The sequence below is a fragment of the Pseudorasbora parva genome, chromosome 15 (assembly GCF_024679245.1).
Source record: "Pseudorasbora parva isolate DD20220531a chromosome 15, ASM2467924v1, whole genome shotgun sequence".
In the NCBI taxonomy this organism is placed as follows: Eukaryota; Metazoa; Chordata; class Actinopteri; order Cypriniformes; family Gobionidae; genus Pseudorasbora; species Pseudorasbora parva.
In genome coordinates this window covers 34,873,125-34,886,955 of record NC_090186.1, presented here as the reverse complement: position 1 = coordinate 34,886,955, position 13,831 = coordinate 34,873,125, and the positions used below count along the sequence as shown (strand labels likewise).

General features: G+C 36.9%; 1 protein-coding gene and 1 non-coding gene across 6 annotated transcripts in view; one reads left to right on the top strand and one right to left on the bottom strand.

Moving 5' to 3' along the window:
• Positions 1-1,384: 1,384 nt before the first annotated feature.
• The window catches only part of adgrg6 (adhesion G protein-coupled receptor G6), a 59,362-nt gene continuing 46,915 nt past the window's right edge, over positions 1,385-13,831 (bottom strand). For 4 of the 5 annotated variants that reach the window (XM_067417875.1, XM_067417877.1, XM_067417878.1 and 1 more), the window contains 6 exons: positions 10,926-11,194; positions 10,689-10,791; positions 10,237-10,520; positions 9,244-9,345; positions 8,488-8,640; positions 1,385-2,548 (listed from right to left, as the gene is read on the bottom strand). In XM_067417875.1, coding sequence (XP_067273976.1) covers positions 2,367-2,548; positions 8,488-8,640; positions 9,244-9,345; positions 10,237-10,520; positions 10,689-10,791; positions 10,926-11,194 — 1,093 coding nt within the window. In that variant the 3' untranslated portion in view covers positions 1,385-2,366. The remainder of the gene's footprint in view (positions 2,549-8,487; positions 8,641-9,243; positions 9,346-10,236; positions 10,521-10,688; positions 10,792-10,925; positions 11,195-13,831) is intronic. The other variant, XM_067417880.1, reaches the window with a different exon arrangement.
• Positions 9,490-9,562, top strand: trnaf-gaa (transfer RNA phenylalanine (anticodon GAA)). Its single transcript has one exon. It is a non-coding gene; the product is annotated as a tRNA-Phe (tRNA).

Sequence of the window (13,831 nt, the reverse complement as noted above, 5' to 3'; positions counted from 1 at the left end):
CCCACTTAGTTATGGAAACAGTATTTCTGAATGTTCTCGGAAACAAAGGAATGTTCCATTTTATCATTTTGCAAACATCATGAGAGCACTTTTTAATGTTCTCTTAAGATTAAGAAACATGCAGACTACTAGTAAAGTTTTTTTTTTTTTTAATTGTTATGGTATTAAAAAAACTGTAACAAACATTGCAGTAAATGGAAAGGTCTGTTCATAACTTTGAGAGAACCTTGCACGTTTGTCCTAAAAGTATGCAGGCTGTTTTTGTCAATAGCCTACAAATGATGCTACAAGAGTAGTAGCTTAACTGCGTCTTTTAATTAGCTCACTACTTAGTCACATGCATTCTTGTTACCGTTTAAACGGTTTAAATTGCCCTGTCAATCATCTTGTCATAGTTAAAATCCACAAAATTCAATTCAATTTAATTTCCTACCATTTCGGAGTATCGTGTTGATCTGCCAGTCGTCCTTTATGTGGACAACTCAAGTGTTTGCAATGTGCATAATGCTGCATTTAAAAGTTAATGACCAAAAGTATCATTACAAAAGTTCACAATGCTGTTGCAGATGAAAAATAATGTGGATGGCAATGAAGATCGTTTCGTCAGGTAGACTTTCGCACATCCGCCATGTTTGTAGTTTTTTTTTTAACACGTTTTGTTCATGCTTGTAGTTCGAATCCTCGTCCATGCTTAATGAGTTGTTGTAGGTAATATTAGCGATGTGCACGGATCTGCACTTCGGATTCTAACCGGGAAAGGTAGACCAGGGAATCTTTGGCCAGGTATTCATTTTTAACATATGTTGCGTTCGAGTCCTCCAGAATTCGTAAGCTATTTAAGAGGAGAAGTGTTTATGACATCATGTGCGTCCAAGTCATGTCGTGCAGATCGTATTCACGAGTTGAATGCACATGAACGCCACCACGAAGTCGTAAATAAATACCAGTGGGAAGTTCGGGATTTTCTTTAAGCCTTGTACAAGTTGGGGGCATGTCAGTGAGAAACATGGCGGAATCGGATGCAGCCTGTTGTTGAATAATGGGTATTTAGTAACACTGTCAGGCTTTGTTATTTACAACAAAGCTAGCATTGTAATGTAACAAGCCTAATATATAACTTGTTATACAGCCGTTTACAGTGGCTTTATAGATTAATTAAAAATGTAAAAGATTAAAACTCACCTGATGCGCATTCTTTGTGTTAACTCAATAAGCAGTTAACATTTCTGTATTTTCGTGAAATTCATTAAAAGAAGGTACACCGCCATCTTGCTCTCACCAAAGAGATCAAAGACAATTCATATTCAAGAAATACACAAACCAGGCAGAATACAAACATTTTTTAGGAATCGCTAATATTTCAGGCATTTCACCATAAGCAGACAAAATAAGACAGACGCAATCTGGTTTAAGTGCATTTAATATGCAAGATGTCACATTTTCATAAAGCATCCATAACCGCTATACTAATGATGATCTACACTGATGACCAGAGCGAACTGAACAGCCCTTGGTAAGTGTTTTCTACTGCTGACATTTTCTTACTGAACCATAGAAATCTCTTAAAAGCGTTTAAAATAAATACCAAGACAAAACAACAATGTCACTAAACTACAGCAAAAGGAAGGTCTGAACATGTTAGATTTGGTGTATATAGCTGTTGTTTTCCATTCTGTTGTCAAAGACAGATATCGGTGTCCTGCCCTTCTATTAGAGCAGTTTTATGTAGCTGTATGCATTGAAACAATTGAACAATGTTCACACTGTAAAAAAAAAAAAACATTTTCTGTAACATGTTAATCAGTAGTAGATCATGTAAAGATAAAGAGCATTTAAATAACGACAAAAATGTATTAACTAATTTACAGTGAAAATGTAAAATGTAAGCTAAACCAAAGCAAAATTCACAAGCATAAAAATTCAAGCTCCAACCATCCGTATTCTTTCAGTCCCAAACAGAGCAACTAACTACCCCTCATGTTTGTCAAGTCTTTGGTTGTGAAATGGTCCCATTTTTCTGCTGCAGAACAAGCATTTATGCAGTTATATATACAAAATACTCAAACCAAAAGAAACAAAACAAGGTGATGTGCAAAAAAAAAAAGTATGCAAAACAGAAATTAGAAAAAGCACAAACAGTAAAATATATTATGATTATTTACAGATCACTTAGTCAGTATAAGCTGAATATCACAGTATGTAAAATCCACACTTTCATAGCTTGCCCTCTCTACAGGGTTATGTGTTTCTCTACTCCAGTCGGGGAGGGTTAACTCAATATGCACTGTAGCGTATAAACATGATCCTGCCTTTCCGCACAAGGTACAGTCTGGGACACCGGAGGGCTCCATATCAGCCTCCTCTCCCTAGAATTTAGTGCTATTGCTAAAGCTGTCTGACAGGATAATGTTTTTGTAGAAGTTGTCCGAGCGTACGGAGCAGTAGCCCTTTACTTTGTCCAAAACCTGGTGTACGGGGAGGATGGACGAGGAAGCCTCTCCGTCGGAAGGGCTGCATTTGGGACTGCTCTGATTGGAGAAACTTTTACCTGCAAATATGCCACAATGGTTGATTGAAGGACTGTGTATACTTTTATATACTTAAATATACTTTTATAATAGTTGCAATAGGGAGCAATCAAGTACTGATGCCAAAGTGATATACACTAGCATACAATATGAAGATGGTGAATGGATTGGCACCCAATGTAAACTATTTTCTAACATGTTGGCTGCTTTAAAAGAAAGCAGAATGGGTGTTGTCAATACTTTGACAGTTCATATTAGTTTCCAATTCATTCAACTAATGGTCATTAAAAAGGGTCAGTCATTATTGTCCATGCCATTCTGTTGATTTTCCATGCCTTTGTACATTCTTGGGCAAAATAACATTCCAATGCACACATGCACCTTCAGTCCCATTCTATAGTGCTTTTGCCAGAACAATATTGCTTAAAGTGATAGTTCATAGTTTTGAGAGATCAAAACACACGATATGGCGTAGAGATACATGCGAGAGATCACTTCCGCTGCGTGTATCCCATTGAGATAAGCCATATTGTGTACATTCGACCTAACCTACAGGAAGTGATGCCGCGTTCAAGCATAGATCGCAATACATAAAAATAATATATATAATTCTATAATTTTACTTGTTATTCTTTTCTTTTCCCCCCCTTGGTTGCACTTTGAGATTCTTTGGAATGAATATATATATATATAAAAAATATAATTACGCATAATTAATTACGCAAAAAAATAAATAACAGTTTTAACCACATTTATTTTTGCACCGCGGAGGGTTTTTTAATGAATGAGTTTCGACGGACTGATTATACTGGAACACCAACAAGTGCTCACGAGTCACGACAACAACAAACCATAGAGAACATGAATGAAGAAGCTGATGAGACCGCTTTGCTTGGCCCCATGGATGGGAAATTTTGTTTTAAAAAAACGAAAGAATGGAAGTTTCGACAAGAGCATGGTTGTGTGCAAGCTATACAATATAGGAATTTGCGTATCACCGCAGCACATCGAGCCTCAAATATCACAAAAATGTTTTTGCTAAACTTAATGACAAACATTGCACTGGTCTGCTGGACTAAAATAAATAAACAATATTTTGTTGATTAAGCTTATGTATTCAGTCATTATTCAATGGTATACTAAAAATCAATGTGAAAAATTACTTCTCATTGTTCTCAGGTCAAATATTTATATGCAATTAAAATGCAATTAATTTCGATTAATTAATGACAAAGCCTCTAATTAATTAGATTAATTTTTTTAATCGATATATATATATATATACATTTTTTTTTCTTCTTCTGTGCATGTTTTTTTTTACTCTCATAGCTCTCATACTCTAAAACGTTACCATTGCCATGCATTACACAACTGACAGACTGCAACGGTTTGACTTAAAGATCTTCATTTGTGTTCTACTGAAGAAACAAACACACCTACATCTTGGATGCCCTGGAGATAAGCAGATAAACATCACATTGCAAGTTTTGGGTGAACTATCCCTTTAAGTTTTTCTGTGCAATGATTTCTTTTTAACGTGCAACAAATAGAACAGCGTCTGTCCTATTATGAGGGAAATCAGGGCTCCAGAAAGGTACACTGACCTACAGGACTAAATACAGAATAACTCAAATTGGAGCACAGTTTTGGCATTTCAACCAGAACATATTATGCTCCTATATGTACTATGCTATAAAAGCCATTATTTGAAGATAATGATGAGGTAATTTAGACAGTTAATTATAATATTCTACAACGACCAGGCATAACATTACGACCAAGGGAAGTGAATAACATAGTTAACTCTTTATCACGACACCTGTTAGAGGGTGGGATATATCCAAAAGTTGATGTGTTAAAAGCAGGAAAAATTGGCAAATGTAAGGATTTGAACAAGTGGCTAGACGACTGGGTCAGAGCAGTTGTGAACCGGCGACAGGGTCACGGGTGGCCAAGGCTCATTGATGCATGTGGGGAGTGGAGGCTGGTTACTTGGACCTACTGTAGCTCAAATTGCTCAAGAAGTTATTGCTGGTTCTGATAGAAAGGTGCCAAAATACACAGTGTGGGGCTGCATAACCACAGACAAGTCAGAATGGTTTGAGGAGCACAACAAGTTTGAGGTGTTGACTTGGCCTATAAATTCCCCAGATCTCAATCCAATCAAACATCTGTGGGATGTGCTGAACAAACAAGTCAGATGCATGGAGACCCCATCTCGCAACTTACAGGACTTAAAGGACTTAACTGCTAACATCTGGGTGCCCGATACCACAGCAAACCTTAAGGGGTCTAGTGGAGTCTATGCCTTGATGGGTCAGGCCTGTTTTATCAGCAAAAAGACGACCAACACAATATTAGAAAGGTGGTCATAATGGTATGCCTGATCAATGTATTATAATAGCAAAGTAGCAAAATCCACATATTGTGACACACTGACAAAAAAACAAAAAAAACAAACAAAACAACAACAAATAAAAAGTCAAATAAATCTGTATTCAAATGAACATATAGCCACAAATTGTGTTGTAATTGACTAGCACTAGTCCTTCCTCTGCCTGATGGGATTTTCACTTTGCTATAAGGTGCAAAAATAAAATAGCAAAAAGTGAAATTTAGAAGAAGAAAAAAAAGTATTCTTTAATATTTTTTAAAGGTACACTATGTAAATTTTCGTAAATAGAGAGAAGTTGTTCAGGCGACTTAGAAGCCTGTATATTGTGCGGAAGTTGCATACGTTAGTTGTCACAACGAGCAAGAAAGGTTGACATGGAGTATGCTAAAATCTCCAACCTCTGGGCTAGGATGGAGACACACTGCAGTGTGGCGTGAGTGTCTCGGCTGCGTGACGCGTCCGTTTTATTTCAGCTCCCATGTTAACAGGTTAGAGCTTGCACACTGCCTGCGTGACACGCGCTGCTCACCGTGTGCATGATAGAAATAGAACAGGCGCCTATTTTTCACGGTACACTCAAGCGTGTTAGAAGCTGTTCCAGGAAAAATAGTATAGGAAAAGATGTATATGTCATTTTGACACAAATACATATTAATAAATGTCATTTAATGTTTGAAAGTCTCTAGGTTAACATAAATGCAGATGCCTAATTGTAATAATAAAAAACAACAACATAATTATCGATTTTTAAAGATTGCACCTGTTAATATAGGACAAAATATTCTGTAGCCTATATATGGTCAATAGGCTACTGCGACATTGTCTTTGCTGTATCAGTAGGCTATATATTTATATTTAACATAAAGTTTAACATTAACAAGCAGCGCCGCGTCAGACATGCTTCTGGTGTGTAAAGACAGTGAAAACGACACACAGTTGGTCCGCGGCTGACACGCAACAGAAACGCCACACTCACACCACACTTGCAGTGTGTCTTTGGTCTTAGAGATTTTGCATATCTCCAACTTTTTTTAAGGAGTCATGAACTGTATTGTTTTATAATGTTCCCTGGGGTGCACTTATAACTTTAATATAAATTTTACTTTTCAAAATTTTAATAATTTAGAAATAAAAGGCATTTTTCCTACCCTGATTTTAGCCCTCTGCTCTAAACGCTCTATTTGAAGGGGCGTGTCTGCTGTGAGACTTCAGTTTAAATGCCCACTGCTGTTATTGGCTAACATCTTTGCATATGAAATAGCTAAGTATTTCATGTTTATTTTTACTATTACAGCTCTCATGGTTAACTAATCATCAAAAGTGTTGATTAAAGCATTACATTTAGATCTATAGCATTATATTTAGATAGTGGCATGAAAGGTTGCAGTGATTGTAGCCGATGTTGAGTGCATGAATGCAGTGATCTCATCCACTCTCATGACTGCTTTCATCATAACTAACAGTTCACAGTTTACTGTTAATGAGAGATTTGTTGATTATAAAGGGAGTTTTGGCGAGAGTCCAGAACTCGGTCACTGTCTGATAAACTTGTTTGCAATAAAGCTTTTTGATTGTCAGCTTCAGCGATTGTAAAGGAGTGTTCTTTAATCACTTTCTATATAATCAGTTTAAATAACAGATTATTTTCATCCTACTAAGAGAAACAATATGAAGTTGACAGTTTAGCTTGATTTACTGAAACATAGACAAAGAACATACATGAATGTACATGAATGACTACATGAATCATTACATATCAGAAACTACTGTTCACAGATCAGACATTAGAATTAACATTTACTTAAATTAGGGTTGTGCCGATGGACGATATCACCGTTTATTGTAACACCTTATCTATTGTGAAGGGTCATGTCATTATGGTTGTTTCAGCGCTTGGCTGGAATTTATTTTCAAGGAAGTACCGGGTCTATAACACTCAGTTTCAGTCAATCTCAATCTCATGTCAATCTTGAGTACCTTTATAGTATTGCATCCTTCATATCTCTGAAAAGTCTTTAGTTTTATTATACTTATAAAAGAAAGATAGGCTGTACCGAGTCTTTCCGGAAAAAAACGAGTGGCTGGAGGCGTATCGTGTGGGCAGAGCTAAAGTCTTTAACAGTGTAAAAAGCTCAGTATGCATGAAACAGCATTTCACCCCCCTTTAAGGAAAAATTGTGTACATTACAATAACTTAAAATAAATAATTACACTGAATGAGCTTTACTAAGTTATATTTTGGAGAATGTATGATGTATGTATAATTTCATGTAATGATGCAATTGCAGTTTCATAACCAGCACATTTCTTTGACCTTAGCATGTGTAAAATAGCAGGGCACATCAGATCTGTGAAGCAATTTTATACCTCCTACATCCTAGGTGTCTCAATATTTTACAATGACAAACTCTACTGTGCATGACAGTACAATTAGCTAAAGTGATGAGCAGTACTAAGTACACAAAGTAAAAATTGTATTTACAGTGTTTATATCTCTGATGTTAAGTGCATTAATAGTGCTATAGAAGAAGAGCATAAAATCTGTTCCAGTTCTCGACATTAACGCTTGTCTGGGACAAGTGGATTGTTTTTTGCATGCCCAGCATGTAGATTGATCCTGCTGTGGACGTTAAGTTTTACTGTGTATGATTTTATATGTTTTAGTCAGCAATGCAAACTGGGTATTTTTTCCTGTGGGGACATTCACTGCCAGACAAAACGAATAAAAAAATGGAGACAAATAAAAACAGCCCATCATGAGGAAAATTAGTGAAAAACAGAGTGAAAATGACATTCAAAACTCTCAAAAGACACTAAAGCTTGTCAATGTCAACTGAAAGGCTGGATTGGAGTCAAGTCTATAACCTCTATAAAGTCTATGATTTTTTCAGCATTGAGGTGTTTCCTTGTATTGCACCACTCCGCTAGCAACTTGATTTGCTAAACTAATCACAATGACAACCAGCAGCAGTGTGCTTTCTAGTTCTTGAATGTCACTCCACAACTTGGATTCAATCCAACAGGTAACTATTCCATCATAAAACATCACAGCAGATGCCTAACAGGTTTTTTTTTAACGTAGTCATAAGAAAGGACTGTTTTGGAGGGTCAAAAAGTAAAATTTATGTGTTAGGAGTGAGTTAGACTAGGTATTATGTCTAGGGCTGCTGGATTGAATTTAGTCTATCCCAACAGGGTAAGCTGATCACATGAATAGAGAAAAGCAGTGTGAACTCAGGCTGGCTTGCGTGGTTTTACCTCAGGAAGTCTCTCCGTGGCATTATTGCAGGGTACTATCTATACCACAAACATAAATACAGACACACAGCACCACTGAGTCAAGGCGTACACAGTCACACAAAAAAGTAACACAGTAGAGCACAGCACAAAGTAACACAAGGCAAATAATCAACCATTACACATCATAGGAATATATTACTTAAAGCATGCTAACAAAACATTGTCAAGCCCTATTTTTGAAATTAAATACCAGTTTTAGTTCATCTTAATGCAACACCAACTGTGGTCAAAGGCAGCAATCCATATTATTATTTTTATGCTCACCTGCATTACTGTGTCTGGCAAAGGGGTTTAGTGTGGCTTTGGCTTTAGACGTCCAGTTGGCTGTCGTGGAGCCAAAGGAACTGGAGGAGAGGGACTTTCCCAGGTTATCAGAACTCACTTTCTTGGTATTATTAGTGGCAGTCTTGCTCCAGTCTGCAAAATATGGTTAAATGTTATCTATAACTACCAGTTAACTTTTGTCACAAGAAAACTAATGTTAATTCTGGCAGTATATAAAACAATTCCTTCATCATAAATGCAACATAACTTCATTAAGGAAAGTTGTGTGGGACCATGGCATTCGAAAAACAGCACTTAACTTCATATCTTTTTTTTATCAGATTTAACTGGAAGTAAAGCCCAGCTAAGTTCTCTCTGGTCCTAAATTTTATTAACAATAATTCTGCTAAAGTCTCAAAAGCTGGGCTTTAATGAAACGCACATTCTAAGTGCAACCCAAGCCTCAGGAATTCAGCACCTAAAGATGTAGTAACAGCACAGGCTATACCCAAAAACGCCTATATAAGATTTACTGTACAATAACGCGTGTATTTAAAATGAAAAAGAAGATGGTGCATAAATGCATTGTGCCGAGATGCAACGAGTAGAGAGGGACATGTTCCAGCAAACGATAGGCACCCACGTAAGTTTATTAAATATAGAAATGTCCATTGTTATTGGATTATTACATATGGTATCTGACAAAATTCCCCGTGAAAAAACAACTATTAATTCAATGAAACAAAATGTAACTACCTGAATTGTCTGCCAAGCGGAACTTTCCACAGCACAAATATCTCCTCCACTGCTTCTGTACATTTTCTTTCAGGGCACAGTGGAAAATAAATATGAACAATCCTGTTGGGGGAAAAAAAAAAAGTCTTAAGCATTAATCTACACACTAATTTCGAATTGTATTTCACATTTAATACTAACAAAAACAAAGCGACCTCTAGCGGATCACAAAAAGAACTACAGTTAATTCACACTACGCCCCTACAGGCCGAAATAGCTCAGTTGGGAGAGCGTTAGACTGAAGATCTAAAGGTCCCTGGTTCGATCCCGGGTTTCGGCAGAATACAATTGGGTTACAATTGTTTTTCAATACCAATAATATTATGACCTAAAATTTGAATAATTGTAATTAATTTTTTTTTTTTTACCGAAATGTCCAATAAAAATGTTTGAGAAAAAAAATCAAGAGCCCATAAAAATAATGTGGAGAATCTAAATGTTTTAAAATGTAAATCGACAGAATTCCCATTTGACAGATGATATGGATTTAAAATAGATATTTGATAAATGACTCATGTAGCACTACAAAGATTTTGGTCATTTAAAAAAGTAGCAAACCATAGTGTATGGCTGTGGTGTAACTAAAGCCTATCAGATTAGGGTGAAAATCATTTGGTATGTATAAATAGGAAATGGTACAGCAGCTTATCATGGGGCAGTACCCTTAAAAGAACATCATTGTATCTTTTTTACCCCTAAAAGGTGCATATTAGTATCCTATAGCTTACATAACATAAGGTACTACTATAAACCTTTTTGTGGTAAAAAAAGAAGACGGTACAAATATATAATTTTCAGGGTGACAAGCTGCTGTACCCCTAAAAGTAAAATTTGACACCTTTTTTCTCTGTGTGAACACATGAAAAATATCATACCCACAATTGCCCAGCATCAAGTGATTCCAGGGGGCTTTAAATGTACAGGATATTGAAAATGGTGTGAGTATAAACCAACCCTGTAGGGAGTTGAAAATGGAGAAGAGGTACATGAAGGCCAGACTGACTGGACCCCAGGCGAAAAAAGCAAAGCCCCAGGTCATGCCCAGCAAGAAAGTCAGGCTGACCACACTTCGCATGTTACGCAAGATCTCCTCTCGAAGTGTTCGGTTGCTGCGCTTGCCGTTACGCCCACAGATCTGGATCATGACCACGATGAACATGGCAACATTCATCAGGAAGATCATGGAAAAGTAGCCCACGCACGTCACGTAGAATACCACTGGATTATGAATCCAACAGCTGCAGAAAGAAAGACAGGTAAAACCAACAAAATAAGGAAGTATAAAACCTTTCCAAAAGAAATGTATTCTTTATAAAGAATGTGAACAACACAGGTCTGTGCATTTAACTTTCACAGAAGAAATCTAACAAAAAATGGTATGTTCGAATTTCTTGGGCCAAACTTACAATTCTGATGTGCCCTGTCCATTCTCTGCTTTTCCATAATAGTTTTTTCCATACGAATTTTTGCTCACAGCCAACACAATTCCAACAATCGCAGCAGGGACACCTGAAAACACAGTCCGATCTTCTCACTGCTAAATATGTTCAGCATTCCTTCACAGTGATCTCATGTTATATTGAACATTGGCAATCAACTAGCAAAAAGTTTACACTGGAAAGAATTTGAGGTGTAAAACTTACCCCATCCCACAATGCAAAATTTGAGGATGTATCGCCGTATGTAGGTGTTGAAGACCTTGACCAGGGCAATGTACATGTGGATGGACTCTAAGCCCATCCAGGTGAAGGAAGTGAGAAGAAAAAAGTGCAGAAAAACAGCCACTGTCACACACAATCCCTCAATGTCGTATGAAGCCAGCCAGCCATCCAAAAGAAACACCATGTTGAGGAAGAGCAGTGACGTGCTCAGATTCATCAGGATCTTGGAAGGATAGTCTCGCCGCAGCTTCCTACAGATTCAATTCAAAGAATACAATGAGTTCCGTTGCACCTTTAACCATTTACAGTACCGTTTAAAAGTTTGGGGTCTAGAAGATTTAACCCTTAAATGCATGACTGTTTCGCCAAACGTTCTTACATATTCGGGTCGTTAGCGAATGTTAGAGTAACACTTACAGAAGAATAAAATAAAACCTATTTCGTTACCTTTTGGAGCATGAAAGGATACAGTTTGAGCAGATGTACAGTCTTGTTCAAAATAATAGCAGTACAATGTGACTAACCAGAATAATCAAGGTTTTTAGTATATTTTTTATTGCTACGTGGCAAACAAGTTACCAGTAGGTTCAGTAGATTCTCAGAAAACAAATGAGACCCAGCATTCATGATATGCACGCTCTTAAGGCTGTGCAATTGGGCAATTAGTTGAAAGGGGTGTGTTCAAAAAAATAGCAGTGTCTACCTTTGACTGTACAAACTCAAAACTATTTTGTACAAACATTTTTTTTCTTCTGGGATTTAGCAATCCTGTGAATCACTAAACTAATATTTAGTTGTATGACCACAGTTTTTTAAAACTGCTTGACATCTGTGTGGCATGGAGTCAACCAACTTGTGGCACCTCTCAGCTGTTATTCCACTCCATGATTCTTTAACAACATTCCACAATTCATTCACATTTCTTGGTTTTGCTTCAGAAACAGCATTTTTGATATCACCCCACAAGTTGATTGGATTAAGGTCTGGAGATTGGGCTGGCCACTCCATAACATTAATTTTGTTGGTTTGGAACCAAGACTTTGCCCGTTTACTAGTGTGTTTTGGGTCATTGTCTTGTTGAAACAACCATTTCAAGGGCATGTCCTCTTCAGCATAGGGCAACATGACCTCTTCAAGTATTTTAACATATGCAAACTGATCCATGATCCCTGGTATGCGATAAATAGGCCCAACACCATAGTAGGAGAAACATGCCCATATCATGATGCTTGCACCTCCATGCTTCACTGTCTTCACTGTGTACTGTGGCTTGAATTCAGAGTTTGGGGGTCGTCTCACAAACTGCCTGTGGCCCTTGGACCCAAAAAGAACAATTTTACTCTCATCAGTCCACAAAATGTTCCTCCATTTCTCTTTAGGCCAGTTGATGTGTTCTTTGGCAAATTGTAACCTCTTCTGCACATGCCTTTTTTTTAACAGAGGGACTTTGCGGGGGATTCTTGAAAATAGATTAGCTTCACACAGACGTCTTCTAACTGTCACAGTACTTACAGGTAACTCCAGACTGTCTTTGATCATCCTGGAGGTGATCATTGGCTGAGCCTTTGCCATTCTGGTTATTCTTCTATCCATTTTGATGGTTGTCTTCCGTTTTCTTCCACGTCTCTCTGGTTTTGCTCTCCATTTTAAGGCATTGGAGATCATTTTAGCTGAACAGCCTATCATTTTTTGCACCTCTTTATAGGTTTTCCCCTCTCTAATCAACTTTTTAATCAAAGTACGCTGTTCTTCTGAACAATGTCTTGAACGACCCATTTTCCTCAGCTTTCAAATGCATGTTCAACAAGTGTTGGCTTCATCCTTAAATAGGGGCCACCTGATTCACACCTGTTTCTTCACAAAATTGATGACCTCAGTGATTGAATGCCACACTGCTATTTTTTTGAACACACCCCTTTCAACTAATTCAACTAATTGCCCAATTGCACAGCCTTAAGAGCGTGCATATCATGAATGCTGGGTCTCATTTGTTTTCTGAGAATCTACTGAACCTACTGGTAACTTGTTTGCCACGTAGCAATAAAAAATATACTAAAAACCTTGATTATTCTGGTTAGTCACATTGTACTGCTATTATTTTGAACAAGACTGTATAATACCATCATCATCTGTCCTCGTCAGAGTTCGTTTACCAGTATATTCCGCATTTGCCTCATATGAGCGATCTTGAGCATTTTCTCCAAACTCTTTTTCAACGTCTTCAAAATCAATATTTTGATCACTGACAGCTTCTTGAGCACATCCATCATCAAGAGACAGTGACACTAATATTTGATTGTGTTTAGTACTTCCTCTCTGCAGTAAATCACTAAGCCATTTCAAGTTTTGCAGATTATAATTATTATTGTTTCATTTTCTTTCAGAGGTAACTATGAGTGAAACGTCACTTCATCATTGGGTATCAGACATGAATTGAACCCTATTTCGTCATTATAGATTAATTTATCATTGTGCAAAAAATATATACGTACAATCCTACACACCTCGGGTCGTTAAGGACCCTATACAATTTTGACAAAAAACTAGTGAAAAAAACAGGCATTCAATTATAATTCTATTATTTTTTTTGTTATATTGTTTAAAATGGATTGATTGAGGAACAGTGGTGGAATGTAACGAAGTACAAATACTTCGTTACTTTACTTAAGTACATTTTTCAAGTATCTGTACTTTACTAACGTAGAATAAATAGTGCATACTTTTTACTTTTACTTCGTTACATTTTGCAGCAATTATTATACTTTCTACTCCACTACATTTCTACAACGTTTCGTTACATTTTCTGATCAGTTTCAGGGCTCGAGATTAAGGCTTACCCGGATAATAATATATAATGTACGTTATAGGCTAATGAATTGACTGTTGTG